This window comes from Anguilla anguilla, chromosome 3, assembly GCF_013347855.1.
Source record: "Anguilla anguilla isolate fAngAng1 chromosome 3, fAngAng1.pri, whole genome shotgun sequence".
In the NCBI taxonomy this organism is placed as follows: domain Eukaryota; kingdom Metazoa; phylum Chordata; class Actinopteri; order Anguilliformes; family Anguillidae; genus Anguilla; species Anguilla anguilla.
Window position 1 is genome coordinate 58,478,615 of NC_049203.1, and position 21,096 is coordinate 58,499,710.

Here is a 21,096-nt window from a genome sequence, read left to right on the forward strand (position 1 = left end):
TGTGAGAAATGCATGTGTTTGTGCCACTAGTCGGGATGATGGTGTGCAGTGCAGGGCAGGGGGGTTAAATGTTTTAGGACAGTGGGGATGTCGGGGGACCGTGAGAGTGGGGTTCCAGGGGACCGCAGAGAGCAGGGCGCCGGGGGGGCGGTGCCGACGTGCGGCTCGCTCACCATGATCTCCATGGCACTCCAGCGAGAGGTGCCCCAGTACATGGCCATGCCCTGGTTGATGACGAAGGTCATGGCTCGCACCACCTCTGAAAGACAGCGCACAGCACCTGTCACTCACGTGTCATTTGTCACGTGACGCGGCGCGCTACAACGGCAGGGGACTGCCAGAGATATTTCCGTCGCACGGGAAGTCACCGACCGAGTTTTCAAACGGACAGACGCATGCGGCGGACAGACGTACTTGCAACTGAATGACGTGCGTGACGATTTCAGCCAGCTCCCCACCCCCATTTTAGAGAGTTACAATTTTCAGAACAGCAAATTATTTAGTATTACAACTACAGTGTTAGAATTAGTGTGCAAATATGCCTCAAAGTTTTATCCTCCAGAATAAACTATTTTCCTGCTTTTTTCTTTCCAACTTCCTGTCATTACTGACATTATTTAACCTTTAAACCCACTACACACATTATGATTTCAACAGCAGTTTATCCAATTTAACAGCAAATATTATGAGTGTCCCATGAGTTTTGAATTGGTTTCTGAGTTTTGAGCTTGTAATTTCAGATTTCATGAGCATCAAGGGACTGAAAATAGCCATTGAAAAATAACAATTCTGTAATATAATGCAATGGTTCAGCACACACTGGGGGTCCCCAGGACTGAGTTTGAGATCCACTGATGTAATACACAAAAAAGGAAGGTTTCCTGTGCACTAATGTCTGTAGAGCCACCGCAAAGGGGAGTGTGAAAGCAGAGGGATTTTAAAGACGCAATGGCAAAAGATGCCAGACCAAAACCCATGCTGGACAGAAGCAAAACACAGCTGTGACAGGAGCAAGAGTGTTTCTCTGATTCTTCTAACACAATGAACCAAGAAAACAAAACAGCTTTGGGGGGAAAGGTTGATGATCCTTGGAGCTGTGTGAAAACCCTACATTGGGGCAGCAGAGCATGTCCAGAGCATGGCTCATAAATCATATCTGAAAACAGATGCAGACACGCAGTGCAATCCCCCGATATCACAGTTCCCATCGTGTTGGTCACTCGTACGATGTGGCTAGTTCATTCATATATCATCATGTACATGTTAGCCATCAGCCTTGTTGTGCCTCTTCCCAATGTCCTTATGAATAACCAATTTTCCATCACCTTCCCAGCCTCACTGCCTCTCAAAGGAGGAACAAACAAAAGAGATGCCTGACTCTGCTGAGCTGACCCTGGCCTGACTTCTACCCTGTCTGATATGATGGAAAACCCAACAGCTGAGAAGCCAGAGCACACTTGACCAACTCTGCCAGGTTCACTGGCTGACCAAGTGATTAACAGTATATCACAGTGACTAAAACATGCACATAAACACAAACACGCACACACACACCAGGTGCGCATGCACATATACACACACACGCATTGGTAAGGGGGGGGTTTGAGTGCTGACCTTCCATGGGGCTGTTGACATCAGTGCGGTTGGCGAATACGATGTCCACATACTCCAGCTGCAGACGGGACAGCGAGCCCCTCAGGCCTGGGAGACATATGACATCATCGCTGTCAGTGCCAACCTTACACATGCCCTCCGTGTTTACCACAGCTTCCATCATTCACCTCTGCATCCATGGTGTCAGCACAGATCCTCCCAATTAAAACCAACTGCAGTCTGATAATGTTCAGCAACACTGTATGTCCCTGATCAGTCTCCTTTCTCCCCAGTTTGGATTCACCAATTACGTCTTACCACTGCGGACCCTGCACCAACACTACGAGCACCGCAGCTGAAGTGAGTGCTCTTTGATCCATTCACCGTAAATCAGTGACTATTTCCCACACTACAGGCCACGCAGGGCAACAGGAGAGCTCGGGCCAACTGAAAGAGAGGAGTCTGTCACACTGATAGCACCTGATAGCCCGCGGGGCCCCAGGCGTGACAATTGGAGGAACTAATGCAGCAGCAACGAGGGATCCTGTCCAACTTAAGCCCATCGCTACTCTGGCAGGATGATAACTGTGCCCTGCCACTCTGGACTGCCAGTCGTAATGATGACTTATAGCCAAAGCTCACACCTGCCATTGTGGAGCCCAGGCTGCACCCTCGGTGAGCACGTTTAATATCTGAGCCACAACCTCCCTTCTTTTCGGTTTCCTCAGAGTCCTTCCCGTTCATTTCCTCCGCCCTGCTTTGTAGATGATACAGTAGTCTCATAACAAACCTCTAGGGCCACCCGCTGACTGGCAGTGTGAAGCAGTGCTTACAGACGAAGAGCTTTGACTAAAGGGAGGAGAGTCTGAACTTCTGAGACTCTGCCGTCATCCCCTCCTGGAGGTGACCTTCCTACACTGCCTCAGCTGTAAAAATGCAGTCATGTAAACTGTGATTCGACATGCCTGTTTAAAGGTCAGTGACCTTTATGCCACTCACGTGGTCTTCCTCCTGTCCTCTGAACATCCTGCTCTCTGGATTCCTCAGAGAGGTCCTGGGAGTTTTAGCCCCCACCTTCCTCATCATTATTAATGACACCCCGGTTGTGTCCCTGATTTTTTTAAGCAAGCCAGTGTCCAGTCTCATTTAAAGAAACCTGCCTTGATTCATCTCCTCTGCCAAATTACACACCGATTTCTGCCTTTTGCCTTTTACCTCTAAGATCCTTGAAAAGGTTATCGTTTGGCAGCTTCTGGAAGTAGTCATTGGAAATAAATTATTCGATCAAGTCCAATCAGGTTTCCAGTAGCTGCACAGCACTGAAACTACTCTACATAGAGTCACGAATGGGTTACTCACGCCAGCAATTCTCCATTTTGGTGCTGCTTGACTAGAGCACAGCATTCAACATTATCAATCATTCCATTTTATTGGATAGGCTTAGGCACTCTGCTGGTATTCTTTCAGTGGTGTGTCTTTTGGTGATGGCATTTTCCTCTGCTCCTCTGACATGAGGGGTCCCTCAGGGATCAATTCTGGGCTCAATCTGTTCTCACTTTTTATGCTTCCACTTGGACCTATAACTCGCCAATTTAGCTCCATTTCTTACCATTGTTAGAGGATGACAAGCAGCTGTATTTAAAGCTGAGCCAAGCTATGTACAGTAAGTAAAAGGCTCTTCTGCATGATTGCTTGGCCGCTGTCAAGAATTGGATGTCCCTTAACTCCCTTAACTGTCACAAAAATCATAGAAAATTTTTGATCTCTGGGATGCACATTCTTATTCCTAAATTAGCTGTTTTGTTCTGTATTCTAATGTTTCCAGAGGTACTTTTGAGAGGACAGGGACACTAGTGCATAGGGGCTCAGCACTGACTGGGGCATGTGCGGGGCTACATGCGGTGCTTTACACTTTGCCCACAGTGTTGTGTAGAGAACATGCTATGAGGGAGATAGAACAAAGCTCTGTAATTAGAGCAGGGATATGGTACTAGGGGTTCTGAGATAATTAGGTTACATTCCCAAGGGCGGGGGTGGGAGATGATGCTCTATTGTTTCTGCGTGTTAAAAGATGGGCCTTTACCCTTGCCGGCCCCTTGTAAGAGCCTTCGGGGAACCAGGCCGCACCAGAGCTACACACACAGATGACAGAGCGGGGACACTGAAGGCTCAGGAAAGGAGAGTTAGAGCAGCTGTACCGGGGGTTGGGAAGCAGACACTGGATTTGGGATCTTATTAGGATTATGGGTTCAGGACTCCGTGGGACATCACTTAAAGAAGTTCAGACATTTCCCCAAATTTGGACAGTGACAAAACACGAGCACTAAATATGTAAATGTGATGCGGGTGAGAAAAGGAATAAATATCACTTTGCAGTGAATGGAGAGTGAGGATGATGATGATAATGATGAATATGACAATGATGATAATGACAATTATGATGAGGATGATGATCACACTGCAACAACAGTGCTGTACCTTCAATGATGTGCTTTCTGGACAGCCCCCTCTCTGTCTCCGCCCTGCAGGTGAACATAGGTATTGTCACAAGGCTGAATCAGACAACCAGCTATGGTCTCCAGTTTTATTCCTCCATACAGTAGCAATCCTTTTGCCTGATTATATCTGATAAAGGCTCTGGGTAAAAAAACTGCACCTGCTGTTTTTATAGCTTTAAGAATCATAAAACTCTCAAGAAAATGAAAAAGGTTGTTCCCAGATCAGTATTACAAGAAATGTATTTATACCCTACAGACAAAAACATCTTGTTCTAATCTGTAGATGTGGAGATTTTATTTATCTCCATTGGAGTGTATTTGTGAGGGGTACCATACATAATGAAATACATATTCATACATCTATCAACATTATTTTGACAAAAAGAAAGAAATTAAGAAAAATATATATTTTTTGCAACCGAATCACAGACCTCCTGTGTTAGTATGACAAGAGAAAGGTGCTTACTGTCCTCCCCAGTAGATTTTAGTGGTCACTACGAAGCTGGATCGTCTGTGAGAGTGAGAGAGAAAGTGAGAGAGAGAGTGAGAGAGACAGACAATCAGACAGACAAATATAGTGCAAGCAATGAGATGGACACAGAGTCACCAATTATTTGCAGCATTTTACCATGACTGCCTTCATCACAAAAATCACAGATGCGATGCAGAAGGACAAATCAAAACGAAGCTATAAATATACTAGAGATGCACCTCCATCCTTTCTTCTTAATGATGTTTCCCAGGGTGACTTCAGCCCTAAAGAGAGAGTAGAAACAACAAACATGCAGAAAATCGGACAAATAGAATTACAACTACAAAGCAAACCCTAGCATTTCTTCTTTCATGATCCTATACAAGCATACTATACATTTCAGCACTGGAATCATTTACACTGTAGAATCATGCCAATTAAGAACTATTTTCCTGACACACACACACGCACACACAAAGAGAGAGAGGGAGAGAGCGAGAGAGAGATAATTCTGTACATAACTACCGAGTCATAAATCACATGATCAAACACACCGGCAGATACTAAGCATTAGCACTAACCTTCCAGAAGCATATACCTCAGCAGTGTCAAAGAGGTTTACACCGTTTTCATAAGCGATGGTCATCAGGTTCTCTGCCATCTGAGAAACACAGACACTAAAGCTCAGACACACAGAGATACACAGAGAATGACACTGAGGCATAACACTGGACTGACTTACTTCATCTGAGATTTGGGAGCCAAAGGTCACCCAGGTGCCTGAGAACAGAAAGGATACACATTACTGTCTCATTCGCACAGGAGAAGGCTATGCATACCAAAGCTCTCTCGCGTTCTCACACACACACACACACACACACACATACACATTAATCACTACATGCATAGTTAACATACATCATATTATCAGAAAACTGCAAGCTACTGTGCACATACATACACATATGCACACGTACGCACACGCACAAACACACATACATGCCTTAAGCACTCTCACACTCACACCTCCCTGCTCTCCACACACACACACACACACGCACACGCCTTAAGCACTCTCACACTCACACCTCCCTGCTCTCCACACACACGCACACACACACACATGCCTTAAGCACTCTCACACTCTCACACCTCCCTGCTCTCCACACACACACACACCACACACACACACACGCACATGCCTTAAGCACTCTCACACTCTCACACCTCAATGCTCTCCACACACACACACACCACACACACACACACGCACATGCCTTAAGCACTCTCACACTCTCACACCTCCCTGCTCTCCACACACACGCACACACACACACATGCCTTAAGCACTCTCACACTCTCACACCTCCCTGCTCTCCACACACACACACACCACACACACACACACGCACATGCCTTAAGCACTCTCACACTCTCACACCTCAATGCTCTCCACACACACACACACCACACACACACACACGCACATGCCTTAAGCACTCTCACACTCTCACACCTCCCTGCTCTCCACCACATGCTGGGATAGGGTCTGACATGTGGGGTGCAATAATCCAGTAATCCTCACACAATGTTTCTGAATATATATTTAGCAAGAAAGTCACATACAATGTCATGTTGTCGCATGTCAGCCAGGCATGTATTAATGATTCTTGGATGTCTGGCTGTAGAAACCACTGAGGGTATTAGACCAGTGATATGAGCTTATTCAGTTCCCACTGACAGATATTCTTCAACGAAAATACTTCAGCTGTATAATAGCAGCTATCCAATGTGACGCATTTATGGTAAGTCACCCAGAGACCAGAGTAAATAAAGACGTTTAAAGCTTTAGAGTTGGTTTGGAGTCTGCCTACAGTATGTGTGTGCTTCAGACATCCATGGACACCATGGTACTGCCATAGTGCTGCAGTATAGAATGGAGTGCAGTTGGAGTTCATTGCTCACCAAGTCCCAGACAGGATACTCTCAGGCCTGACTTCCCCAGATTCCTGAAATGCAAAAAGAGATGAAGAGTTAATTCAGCTCATCCAGTCTGACCCAATCCATCACAGATAAAAAAAGGCTAGAGGACCCAACACATAAAGCCGGACTGCATGTCTGTGTTGTTGGAAACAAGATCTAGGCAGACCTTATTAGCCAACTTTGCCATCAGGACACAAGAATTTGTCATTGGCTTGTCCACAAAACTGACACACACGCTCCATAAACACTTGATGTGACTGATAGGTGTCAATCACCCTTGATCTCTGTCACAGCACTGCAGTACCTACCAGAAAAACACAAATCTTTTTTCCAGGGCAAGACATCAACTGGTAAAGACCTTCAGTCCTGAATGCTAAGACCAGGGAATGGGCAGCGGATGACTGAGGCTAAGTAAGTTATTCTGATCCTAGTTATTTAGCAAAATGCTGTCTTTAATACTTTACAATGAAACTGAAGAGCGAATCAACTGTGCAACTATGCCATTTAGGGTCTAATAGACTTCACGGTCTCCACCTCAGTCCAGGGCATGCTGTTTGGTCAAGTGTGCAAACATGAATCCTCTCTCGCTCTTCACAGTTCATTAAAACCATTTTCCCCACATATACCTGAAAGCTTACAGCCCCATGAGCACCATTAAGGAAAAGGCAGAGACATGCTTCTGAGGTACACTCCACGCCCCCCCCCACACACACACACACACAATGCCCTATTCACTGCCACACGCTACAACACCAAGCAGTTAGGCCTCAAACCCCAGCCCCGGAGAGCTCTATCGCTACTGGTTTTTCTGATTTCCTTTCCCTCAGCAGCCAAATTAGGACTCGGAAACAAGGTGTACAGACCCTTCAGCCAATAAGTGACTTAAATTAAGCACATCAAAAACCAGAAAACACGGCAGCCCTGCAGTATTTGAGTCTCAGATCCCTGAGTTAGGTACTCCATTTCATGCATGGCCTCTGTGTCTCTGTGCTGACAGAAATAACAGCACTAATAACTGATACAGAATGATGTATGAAGTCTCACCACAAAATTTAATTTAATTGGTGATAGACTGATAACCTTGACTAACACAGGGGCATTCTCATTAACTGCAATATCTCCAAATGGGTCTCTGTCGCCATGGGGATAATTATACTTTTCTTAGATTATACTTCACTGTAATATCAGACACAATATAAGGAGGGAATAGGTATGCACTTTAGAATTTGGAAAAAGAAGTAGTTCTTGTTCAATTGCTCAAACATTTCTTTTTAAAATTACACATTTTAACACAAAATTCAGTTTGTGTTAAAACACTAAGCACACTTCAATACTTCACACTACACTTTTGCTTCAAAACAGTGTTCAGTTTCCCTGTAATAAGATCTAATCCTTATTGCTTGCAGACGTCAGAGCTATAAATAATCTCTGCGTAAATTGATAAAAATGTAGCCCATTTACATTTTTTGTGACTTTCAGTTGCAGTGCTTCTGCATGGATAAAGACAATGGAAAGCATCAATAGCTAGTTACCACTACACAAGTACCCCTTAGCCACTCACTAGGCACCTTCACATAATCAGTATTCATCAATGAGAAATAAGCCGCTGGTATTATAATATGACACCACAGCTCTCCTGTAGTACATTGCATATGCTATAGATGAGTTGGGGATGCTACTCTGATGTAGTTAACTAATCTACAGTACCAATTACAGTACTTGTACAGTAATTACAGTAGTAGTATGCTAGAGCACGAATACCAAGAAAAGAAAAGTACTTCACTCAGTTACTTTAAAAAGTAGGTAACTACACTGAAACTACTTCATGAAAAAACACAAATTATATACCATAAAAAACTGATTGAGAGAAGAAAATCAATCTGGAGGCAAATATTAAAATAATTTGTCATTTATTTCTGTATATAGGTAAATATGAGTGTAATGTTTGTGAGTGTGAAAGAGTATACATTTGTATTGCTATTTAATTTTTTATGTGTGTGCTTGCGTGTCTTGTGTATACACCGTGCACACTGAATCTGTGCACATTGCATACTTTACACTGTATCACGTAATGCTTACTAAATTACATGGAATACAGGAAAGTGTAAATGTGCAAAACAAGAAAAAGGAACAATTAGTCGTCTGACTTGAAGCAGAACTTGGCATTTGAATGACACGTGAGCTATCGCTCAAAGTTTATGTCTGAGAGGCGATTGCATTTCACAGTTAAAACGTCGTTCCCATCACTGAAAGGATACTTCCACACGACACTGGCCAGTACACCTGGCCTATACTTCAAGAACTCTTCTGAATTTTGGTGACCCGACACATGCCACAACAAAGGAGGTTTGTGCTGGATGTTTTTGGCACAATACGCACTGGAATGTGTATCTCTTTCCATGCGTGTTCTCACGGATGCCCCGAAAGAATGATGACAGGTACGGCCATGGGACTGCACACTTCCCATCCATGACGTGAGCGTGATTTCATCTAAGCACCGCTCACTACAGCTGAGGGACAAGCAACCAGGCAGGAAACACCCGCGGCACGCGTTCATTTTACCGGGCCTCCCTTCCAGTGCCAGGTGGACCGAGAGCACAGACAATGTTCCACATGCCAACTAGAGACAGTGGCGCTGACCAACAGACTTATATTTATTATTTTTACTTTATCTTGTGCAATTTATTTTAGCTGAGCTATGCCCATGCCACCTTGCTACTTGGTTAAATAAAAAATAACTTAAATACCTGAAAACTAATTATTTTCCAAAGCAGTTAAGCAGCCACATTCTACTGTGAAATGTAGTTAAGCTAGTTGCTCCCTCACACGTAGTTCCATTACTCCCCAACATAATTTATAGAATGGGAACAAAAACTTACTTCAGTCTAGTGTTTCTTTTGCACCTCTACATCATGAACCAATGCGCTTGTTGTACGTCGCTCTGGATAAGAGCGTCTGCTAAATGCCTGTAATGTAATGTAATGTAATGTAAAAAAACAACAATCTCCAACAACCTTTGCTGCACCTTTGGCATGAGTCAGATAAGAAACGCAGTGTTTATCACATGTATGCCTTCAAAAGCCAGTATATGTGCCACCAGTAATCGCCGTTTAATTGGGAATTATCCACAACTGCAGAAAAACTCACATATCAGATAGATGAAGACAAAATGTTATGTTTGCAGTGCTATGATTGCATGTCGCCTACTTTTTCAGACTTAGGCCTACATACAGTACTGGTCATAATCGTTTGAACACCTACTCCTATCTACCTGGTTCAGTGACCTAAGATACATTGTGTGGCATGTAGTGTGCAAAATATTCTCTGGCTTGTGGGTAAGATTAGTGTAGGAGTGCAGAAGTAGCCGCAGTGCTGCCTGGGGGGTGTGGGTGGCATAGAGAAAAGTACAGACGGATGCCAAACAGGACAAAATATATGTATATATATATATATATAGAGAGAGGGAGAGAGAGAGAGAGAGAGCGAAACAGACCACAGCCATACCACATCAACAAAAGTTACAAGATCATGACATAGCACCTTGTTGACCCCCCCACAAATGCTCAAAATGCATGCGCTAAATAATAATAAAATTTAAATAAATAAAATTTAGCAGATGCACTCTGGTCTTTTCTAATGTAGTATATTTTGGCCCACCTATGTACAGCTCCTTGGAAACACCATACCTAGCCCTGTACACCAGTGTCTCACTATCCCTAGCATGCCCTCCAGCCTATTACACTTCAAGAAGAGGTGCTCCTCACTTTCTAACTCCCCACAGAACAAGCAACCATCCCCCACAGTTGGTTCAAGGTGTGCAATGTGTCTGTTCATAGCGATGGCCCCATGAATAAGCCTCCACTGTAGAGAGACAGAGAGAGAAAGAGGAACAGGTATGGGGGAGGGAGAGAGAGAGAGAAGGGGGGGGGAGAGAGCCTTTTCCTACAGAGCTCCCCCACTATGAAATAACCTTCCAAAGTATGTAAGGGAATCAGACACAATCTCAATATTTAAGTCCAGATTAAAATCATACTGTTTTAAGTGAGGCTAATAACCAGTTACAGACTAGATACAGAACTACAGAAGCATGTTGGCACAGTGCATGAACCTCCCATTCCATTCTTCTCTGCCAGGCCACAGGGGTTTTAAAGATATCCAGCAAGCACAGTGTGGTCATTTTGTGCACTTTTAGAATGATCACAAAATTGACTGTGACTAAAATGTCCTGAGCTGTTTGTTGCTAATTTGCTGTTTGAATGATTCAGCAGTGAGGCAGCCTTTTATCTGTGGTTCCGTTAATAATTTGTTCAAAACAGTAGCTTGCCCTCAGATGAATGCTTTTTTTCTTTTTTTTTTTTTTGGCAGTTGTGTGGTTTTGGATATAATAATTAAAACCGAACAGAATAAAACAAATGAAAATGAACACAGAGGATTAGTATGTCACACAGCAAATATGGCCCCTTGAATGCCCCGGTCAGCGCTGGGGCTGAAAGGTGATGGCGGCATCCAGGTAAAACAGAGAAAGGAGGCAGCGGAGCAGTACGGGCCCGTCCGGCTGATCCGCGGTTTAGCGCCCTCCGCTCCATTCTAATTAAGCGCGCCAGCTGGAGCCGGCAGCGGCTCTGCGTCAGACCTGCGGCGGAACACGGCGGCCGCGTTTTCAGCGCCGCGTTTTTCCCGTCGCACGCCGACTGCTTTCGCGTTCTCGCCGTAAATAGCTCGATTGAACGAGACAGTTTGTCAAATGGTTTTTTTTTTTTTGTTTTTTTTTTGTCCAATAATATGAACGTTTCTTTAATTCTTACTCTATTTTTATTGGGGCAGTTGAGCTATTTTTAGAATTTATATAGTGTGAGAGCGCATGAGACTGTGAATAGTGTGCGTGTGTGGGCTACTATTATAAAAAAAGAAATATAAAGACAGATTAGGCGGGATTTTAGGCTTTAGGCCTAGTTCCATTAATCATGACCAATCCTCGAAAGCAACATCTGAGGGCGTTTTGTTTAATCAAGAATGACACACCGAAACACTGCATCTAGCACGGATGCACTAAAATATGCATTGTAAAGATAAGAGGTAGTTTAAATTGTATATGTATATATGTATATGTATAAAATGTATATATGCTTGCACTTAACATGTAGGGCCAAAACAGACAACGCATACACACGTAAAACCAGACACATTGTCCATGTGCACTGGAGTCTGCTTTTGGAAACTGGGTTCAGTGTGTGTGAGTGCATGTGCGAGGGTGTATGTGTGTGCGTATGTGCGTGTGTGTGTGTGCATTTACTCCAGTAGCAGGCTGTAGCGGTTTTTATGTGTACATGACCAGCATGTGTATATAGAGGACAGGAAATTTGGGAGTGTGTCCAGGTCACTGCAGCGGTGATACTAAGCAGTGAACTGTCAGCCTGCAGGGCTATTATTCCGCAAGTGTCCACACACGCAGAAACACACACACACACAAGAAATATCATGTGCACTGGCATACTGTACATACTCCTGCCTTAGCATATGTCACATACTGTACATCCAATCATGTGTGCAGTCCCCACAACACGGTACATCTGCACATGGGCACGATACCATGCATGCAAGCTCAAGCAAATGCACACGAGCACAGCACACACACACACACATCACGCTGATGTTTGCATCTCCATATCTGGAGCTTCACGTTGACTTATATTCCAATTCCTACAGTTCAAATGCAGAAAACTGCAATTCAGGATCAGGCGGTTAACTAACACGAGCAGTTTTTCTTTGATGTCAATTAAATTTTGTTCACTTAACACTGGGAAAAGAGGACGGCTCACAGAGTTTGGGTTGTTGGGTTTTTGGGACTCCTGTCTGTGAACTCCCATGCGCAAAGTCAGGTTCCATTAGGGAGTAGTGGGATAGGTGGATAAACGGGCCGCGTGGTGAATGCTGATGCCCCAGGCTGCTGCTGTTTTGAGATGCAGCTTGTGTCACAGCAACCACAGGGCTGGCCTCGCAGCAGAGCTGGAGTTACACACACCGGTACGGAGACAGTAAAGTTCTGCCGCCACACATCGCACTTCAGGCTGGAGGCTAACGTTGCCCTGAAACCCCCCCCTCCCCTTACAAAAAAAACTGACCTCAAATTACTACTGTCCCCTCTGGTTTTTGCTGGTCAGCAGGCTGCTTTTTCCCATCCACCTCCTGGATTTATAGTTAATTTGTCGAATGGAAGGAGAGGAGCGTAGCCACGCAGCCTGCTGACTCAGCCCACAGCTGGCTTAGTAAGTAGGCCAGCACCAGTAGCACCAGCAAGCCGAGCTGCTGCAGCACGGGTCAGCATGAAGGAAGAGATAATGGAAAATCACCCCAGTCCCCCGGCAAAGGGAGCCAGCAGGGCTCAGAGACTACATGTGGGAAAGGGGCGAAAACATCTCCCGGTGGAACTGAGCCAAGCTCAGTCATGCAGAGACTGACGCGCAGCTCAGACCTGGCAACCTGCCACTCCCTCACACACGCCCGACCCACCAATGAGAATGAGAGAGGGGCGGAGCCTCGGCATCAGAACTCCTCAGTTTCTTTTTAAAGGTTTCTCTCTGTGCAGTGGCTGGTAATGACAGAGGGGTACCTTTAAACTCCAGTGTAGTGTGCAAGGGCTCTGAAAACCGGGAAAAAAATATTTCCATACTACAGCACTGTACCTTAGTCTAGCCCAGTACAGCTCTACTACAACTTACTTCATCACTGTCCTGCTATACCCTACTGCACTGCTGTCCTGTCATGCCCTACCCCAATACCGTCCTGCTATACCCCACTCCATTACTGTCCTGTCATGCCCAACCCCAATGCTGTTCTGCTATACCCTACTCTGCTACTGTCCTGTTATTGCCTTGTCCAATACTGCATTGTTATACTCTACCATAATATTGCCCTGATATACCTTGTCCCAACATTGTGCCCAACCCCATTAACGCCATAGTCTATTCTACACCGCTACTAGTTTATTTTACCCAACTTCATTGGTGTCCTGCTCCTCCCTGTCCTTCACAATTTAAGCTCTGTCGTACTCTTCCTGCTTGCATGTGTGAGTCATCGTTAGGGCTCTGGTGACATCAGAGCCCCGCTGGAGGTCCTGGTACATGGAGACACACAGCAGATTCGGCTCATCCCTCTGAAGTCCATGGAGCTCAGTGCTCTGAGCTGTGATGAGAGAGGGATCAGCACCGGTCAGCAGTGTATACCAATGTTTGTAGTGTGGGCGTGAGGGTGTATGTATTTGGGGCTTTTCGTTTTGCTTGCAGTGGTCAGTCATGTCCGTAGAGAACAAGGTGACACCACGCTCCAGCATGCAAACACACATTCAAAGCCATACAAAACATGAACACACACAAGCAAACAGACATACTTAGAAAAGCATAGCATCAGGCTATACATTTGTCTTGAGTGTAAGACAGCCAAGTTTTATCCAAATCACTGTTAAGGTCAGTGGCTCAAACCAGTTTCAAACAAAAACAAAAACGTATGCACTCCCACATACGTACATATTCTGTGCCAAAGCATTGTCCCTCCAAAGCAAATACGCAATGGCTAAACATGAACAAATTATCTCCAACTTACTCACACAAATGTAAGTGGACACACACACACACGCACACACACACACAAGCATCTATGGCAGATTGAAAATGGTCAATCTCACCCTAATACAAAAATATATGCATGCACTCCTAATTACAAAGCCTTCAAACTACACACACCAACACACACACACATACACAACACATACACACACAAACACACACACCACATACACACACACACACACACACACACACACACCACATACAGTACATGCTCAGACTTCAGACAAACAGACGGTGTACACACTGCACTCCAATGCACCGAGTGCTGCAATGCACCGAAAAAGGATTTGAGAGCAGAGAGCGGAGAAGGAGGAAACAGAGCAAGAAACAAACAGGGAAAGAGGAGGGGAGAGGCAAAGGGAGAAAGACGGACTGGAACAGAGGGAGGAAGTGAAATAGAAATAGAGGGAGAGAGAAGGCAAGAATGCATGAGAATCAGAGCAAAGGAAACGAGAGATTGAGAGAGGAAAAAAGTCTATCACAGTGGAAGAGAGAGAGGGGTCTGGAACACACACACACACACACAAGCACACAAACACACACAGCAGGACTGAGGCAGCGAGGGGACAGTGATCCACAGACCCCGTCTGTCTTCCAGTGCCGTCTCCCCCAGCTTCCCTCCCTGTAATGGCTCCCCTCACTGATGACTGACTCAGGCTAATTAGTTAGCGTAAGCAATTAAGGCGCATGCAGAGAAGGGATGGGGTGAAGTGTGTATCCCTCACCCGCAGACAAATGAGCTGCCTCAACATACAGCAGCTCCTCCTGGGGGATGGAAAAAACAACTCAACAGAGCGCTAGCAGCCACTTACAAGCGCACATACGCACACACTTACATATGGACCTGGACACACACACACACACATCATTAATAATCAGATTGAGCTGTCCACCCAATAAGCGCAGTAGTGAAACTATCACAGTCCTTATGATTATAATCATGATCGCAATCATGCGTAAGCATGCTATTAGCGATCATCATAGAATGCGCCCCGCTGCGATTAGTCCAAAGTGATGATGATTATAATGATGGAAAGCTCTAAAACAGGCGGCAGGAGGAGCTATAAGGGTGAGGTGGGGAACATGGGTCTTTTGAGGGAGTGTGGGGGGGGAGGGGGGGTAACGCTGTTCCACTCTCACCCAGACTGAACCTGGGCTGTTAAAACAAACCACCGCTCTTGACAAGGAGCCAAGTCGTAGACGGGCTCCACAGCATTCAGTCACTGATGGGTATCAACAATTCGGGACTCCGAAGACGAAGAACAGGACATCTTCAAGGTCAGCGTCCTTGGGCGACTGCAAGAGCAGCAGCAAGCAGCAGCAGCCCAAACTTGGAGAAGATCAGAACCCGCAGATGAGATACACAAATACAGATCTGCTCGCAGCGGTCTCTCCTTGTAGCGGGAGGGAGGGGAGGGTGGAGGATCAGCTCTTTGGCTGCTGTATCGCAGGACCGTGATGCTATGTGAAGGTCACCCCCGCCTGCAAAGCTCTGCTGTGCCCCCGCAAAGCCAGACGAACGCTCGCACCCTCAGCTCTGTCCCGTCCAGACAGCGTGGAAACGCCGCCGACTTTGCGCGGTCTCGTGTAAGTTTGCTCACGCCGAAGGACGCGCGGTGTCGGCCGCTCGCGAAATGGATTTCTGCTCGTTCGAACGCGTCTCGGCAGTAGACGCCCCACAGGAGACCTCGAGATGCCTCCAGCCATCCATGTCAGGACGAGAAGAAACTGCACGCTCGTGCGAAACAGGGGTTCTGGCCTCCAAACGGGCCACTGGTGCACGATTTCAATCAACAGAAGCAGTCACGTTCACACAAATGGAAACTTGCTTCAGGGGCTACCTTTGGTAAAAAAAAAAAAAAAAAAGCTTCTAAAGAAAACCCTATTAACACATTTCTTCAGTGGCAGTAGCTTCAAAAGAACTTTTAGTTTCAAACATTACCTTTAAGAACTTTAAGTCAAGGCTCTATTTTCAATTTGCTTTAGCAATTCAATGCCTGCCCAGTAACATATTCATTTTGTAATTTCAGTGACTTTGAAGAACAGTAAAACATGGGCCGTCTTGGAACTGGACGAATGGCAAGCGTCGTCAACACCCCGGCAGATTGGTGGTCCGGTGATCAAACACCAGCGTTACAGCTGGCCGGAGCTGATCGGCTTTCGCTCCACGATTAAACCAACGACCCCGAGCGCGTGAATTAAAGGCAGACAAATTAAAACAAGCTGACCTTTCCAATCCGGCACAAACGTGCAGCGCGGGGGGCTGAGTCTTAGCTTCATCTCGAGCGCACTGCAAGAACGCTTCAAAGCAATTACGCAACCAAACAACTCTGACACGAGCACGACATTCGACCACTGATGAGTGTTCTCACGCCGGTGACCTTTTGCGTCGCCCTGGTTACAGCTACAAACGATACAAAACGCCCAGTTTAATAACACAGGCCACACAAACCAGCGCAGAATGCACAAAATAAGATTGGACTCCGTGTGCGAGAGGTCTATGGGGTCAGAGTTAGAACCCTAATTCCTCTCCGATAGAGCCCGCTTAGTGTCTAAATCCGGGATAGTAGAGAAACGAGGAACACGTCAGCCCAGACCGCCATGCAGCAAATGCACAGCAAATGAGATGGTTTGAAAGGAGGCTGAACATGGGAATGCATATGACTGTAGGGCCATAACGTCGTCTCGTTAAAAATTTACATTTACATTTAAATTGCCACAGTTTGTGTTACAAATGCTAATGCACCTGGAACAGGCTTTTTTTTTTTTTTTTTTTTTTGGGAAAGCCTGAGGGATCATGAGCACCCAATTTCAGTCTACGAGGAATAACCCAATTAAACAAATTGAGACTGAATTGAAAGGTCATTAATTGAACTGAAAGACAGAAGCAGGACTGGGTACACTGCTGGATAGCACGTCTGACACAGACTGTGGCCAAGCAAGTGGCCAAGCCACCAGCACAGCGTAAATGTTTCTCCCGCTGAGCCTTTTCCCCTTTCAAGGGAATGCAGATAACCAGGCAGCCTATTCCAAAAATAGCGTAATTATGAGCAGTGGTAATAGTAATATTAGTACTACTGTGGTAGTACAGTTCTGCTCGTAGGAGCAGTGAAAGTGGTGGTGTACAAAGTGATGGTGCACATTAAAATCATGGCACTACGAAATGTTGCTACCGCTTCCCCTGTGATCGCAAAAGCAAAGCTGAAATTACTGTGAGATTATACCGTGCATCCTTTAACATAACAACAACACCAGCAATGAAGGGAAATGAATGTCCCTATCGTGTTTCTTCCCAACAGTAGTGAATATCCCCTTGAGAGCAGTCCAGTCATCACAATGACAAGTTGATGTCCTTTCCAAATACGTCCTTCTATACTTCCCATTGTCCAAAGTGTTGTCATACCAACACCCATGTCTCTTCCCAAAGCAATCTTCTTCCCTAGGACATCTTGCAGCCCCCCAGGCAGGCCGATTATTACCCCTCTACCTCAATTTTCAGCACCATAACTGAGACCAGCTGCAATGAAGCTCCTCGCTATAGCACGGGCCAACTGGTTTCTGGATTTCCACCAGGTGGGACCACGGCCATTATCTCTGATTTACCAAATAATCTGACATCCCTGACACCCAGAGCTGACCGCAAGGTCCAAAATGAATGGCGTTTTAAAAACCACACACAAACAAGCGGTCAGTGAACTGCAGTCCAGCCACAATATCAGTTGCAGGTGACTCAGCCAACAAGTGCTACCCTTGAAGCAACCCTGGCAGGCAGCCCCCCACCCCTCACCCCCCAGCACCGCACACAGCACTCTCCCAATACACTGCTCCTGGCCTTCCCCCTCCCCATCACACAAATGTGCAAAGATTTCTGCCCCAAAGCCTGGGATCAGCATCAGCTGTTTGTGAATACTGGTGGTGATTAGGATTGGGGTTTTGTTAAGCTGATCCTGGATCAGTGGTTTGGAGCAGAAGGAATCTGGAGGCCCGTACCCAGCAGCAGCCGCCCTGTCCCCTCCTGTCTCCTGTGTCTACTCTGGCTCGCCTCATTCCCATATTCATCTTGGGGCCCTCTCCTTCCTCCTGCCCCTCCTGCCCCACCCCGCCCCTCTCCACCTCTCCACCCACTCACCTGTACTTCATGCTGCTGTGCCGCCCGATGGTCTCCTTCATGTGGGCGTGTCCCTGGGTGACGGTCCGCGTGGCCACCGCCGCCCTCGACTTGGTCTGCCCCTGGGACGTGTGGTGGCCATTTCCCCCCTGGCCTCCTCCGCCTCCACCCCCTCCGCCGCCACCTCCTCCGCCACCCCCGCCTCCCCCGCCTCCTCCCCCGCTGGGGCAGCCCCCTCCCGGCGGGACGGTGCGAAGCCCGCAGAGCCGGTCCTCGCTGCTCCGGCTCTTCAGGTTGTGCTCCGTGCAGGCGATGGACACCTGCATCCTGACTGCTTGCTCTCTCTCACGCTCCCCTGAGGACGGGACAGTGTGGCACTATGACCCCCTCCCCCCCGGCCCCGTCCCGGCTGGGCTGCCGCCCCTGCTCCTTTCCGAAAGGGGGGTGGCGCCTGGGCGGTCCGGCCTACGCGCTGCAGGCGCGTGTTCTCCTGTCAGGGAAAGAGTCCAAACTGGCACGCTGGGCTGCCTCTTAACTGGTAGTGCTACAGTTGTCAGGGTGGCACGGGTCCAAGCTTCTGCAACCTGGCACACACAGGTGCTGTCTGAGTAGACGAGGTGCTGTGAGCTATGGTGTTCAGATGTTTGCGGGCTCACAGGGCTGGGCCTCTACACCGGCATGCCTATGCTTGCCTGATGAGGACTGGCGCAGACAGCCATGTCTGGATATGAGTTGGCGGAGCTGCACCCCTGTAGTGGCCGTTCCAATGACAACCTCAGGGACCACAGCCCCCGGACTGCCAGTCCCACTGTGTCTTCACTGAGCGAGCTGGCATGGAGATTAACCCCTTGTGGTCACTATGCTTGAACACATTGATTACGCAAGTGAAAAATATCCATGCACATACTGCTCAAGCAAGCTCAAAGAGAAAAGACAAGGATAGCCAGGGATCTGGAACGTGACAACTGGCTAACAAACAGACTGACTACTAAAACAGTGCCTTGCTACACCACAATTCTGCACACAATCATCTGACTCATCCTAACACTGACTTAGTGGACGGCCAGACTGACTTCCACAGCGCGCGCTGCACCGGTGACACGGACAGATCCACGGAATTCTCCTTGCACCGAGCCGATCCCCTGTCGTGTACCAAATGCGCACTGACTGACTGCTCTTAAAGACAGCGCTGAGACGAGCTTACAATGGCCAACCACACATAGGCGGTGGGCTTACATGCATGTCCTAACACACAACAAACTCCCTTTCACACACATACACAAGAACTCGCACACACAGCGGTAACACTTCCTGACACTGCGCTGCTCAATCACATGCCACGGAGAACTGGCACTGCCCCCGGCAACAGTCACCGCAAGAATGACTCTTGCCGTTCTTATTTTTATGATCAGTTACCATTGTTAACCCGTTTACAACCGAGAACTGCGAGTTCCTTCTGCTTATATCCAATGTAAAACGCCAATCCACAACAACCAATATACAGCTAACTGTCATTAATTTAATATTAATTGAACTAACTGATAGACGCACAACCTCTTTGTGTCAGTGATTTAAAATAGCTGATTTCCTATTAACAATCTTGGTAGTTTTCCCCAGATCCAGAGGAAAAAGCTCAACTCCACTGCTCTTCAGCTGGGCTCAAACACGAAGGCACGACGAAAAAAACACCGGTGATATCGGAAAGCACCTGCTTGCTTCTGATTGCCGCTTTCCCTCTCTGTCCTTTTCTGATGCAAGAAAATCTCTCTTGTGGTGAATTGGCGAAGAATCGCAACATTCCAAATATTCAGGATAGATAGATTCCAACATCCAGTGTCCAATGCTATACTCAAACGCACGCTGCTTCCCTCGCTTTCTGGTTGCGCGAACGGAATCGCCTTCTAGACAGCGAAACGAGCTCTCCCGCACGCTCGCGCACACAGACGCGCGCGCGCTACAAATGGAACGTTAACTGTGATGGCTTGTGCCCAGCAGCCTTCTTCTGTACATGCACCCACAAACGGCAAAATTATTATTGTAATAAGGACCACTCCCTTTTCAATGAACACACCAGCCTGCGGTTTATTCTCCCTCCCCCTTTTTCTCTGTCACTCTCACTTTACCTCCTCTTCCTTTCCCTTTCTACATCTACAACCCCCTCCCTGGCTCTTCCCCACCTCCCCGTTGCCTGCATAGAAACACAAGTATGCAGTGGAGCGCGACGTTGCTTAACCCATCTTGCCTCTACTCAGCGAATGAGATAGTGCAGTTAGTATTCATAGTGAAACCGTCGCAATGGGGAATTGACGAGTTGGGATTAAAATAGGAGAAATGTGCACGAAGGAAAAGAATAGACATAATGTATTCACCTCGACCTCTCTGCCACAACCAGCAACCTCTCATGACACCCAGAACATAAGGATAACTCTCTTTAGGGAAGAGTATCAAATATGCTGTAGCGTAGCATGTTGTAAACATTTAAGATTTAGACATGGCAATGGCATCCCAGCCACACAAATGCTCAATACACTCCATGTGCTGTCGTTCAATTCCTTATCATCTATAAAAAATGTCCAAAATGAAGGGAATTGTCATTTGTATATTGACAAGGCCTACATATAAAATGATCAATACATAACATTTGTATTGGGACTTCATCTCTGTCCATCCCTTTGACAACAACAAAATCAAGCTTCATGCAATGTTTTCAGGAAAAAGGCACACTTGTATTGCCATTGAAGATAAGACCAAGCGCTGTGCAGGAAAACCCTTTACCTCAATATGCTGTATAACACTGATATCTGAGATAGGTAAAAC

The 21,096-nt window shown here is 46.5% G+C and overlaps 1 protein-coding gene across 1 annotated transcript in view; it reads right to left on the reverse strand.

Annotated features, from left to right (window-relative positions):
• Positions 1–20,507, reverse strand: part of LOC118222266 (voltage-gated potassium channel subunit beta-3-like) — a 29,013-nt gene extending 8,506 nt beyond the window's left edge. The window contains exons 1-9 of the mRNA XM_035407714.1: positions 18,301–20,507; positions 6,529–6,572; positions 5,306–5,343; positions 5,145–5,224; positions 4,803–4,847; positions 4,558–4,602; positions 4,072–4,115; positions 1,615–1,701; positions 174–259 (exon numbers count right to left, since the gene is read on the reverse strand). Of these exons, the coding sequence (XP_035263605.1) occupies positions 174–259; positions 1,615–1,701; positions 4,072–4,115; positions 4,558–4,602; positions 4,803–4,847; positions 5,145–5,224; positions 5,306–5,343; positions 6,529–6,572; positions 18,301–18,605 (774 nt within the window). The 5' untranslated portion in view covers positions 18,606–20,507. The remainder of the gene's footprint in view (positions 1–173; positions 260–1,614; positions 1,702–4,071; positions 4,116–4,557; positions 4,603–4,802; positions 4,848–5,144; positions 5,225–5,305; positions 5,344–6,528; positions 6,573–18,300) is intronic.
• Positions 20,508–21,096: the final 589 nt, after the last annotated feature.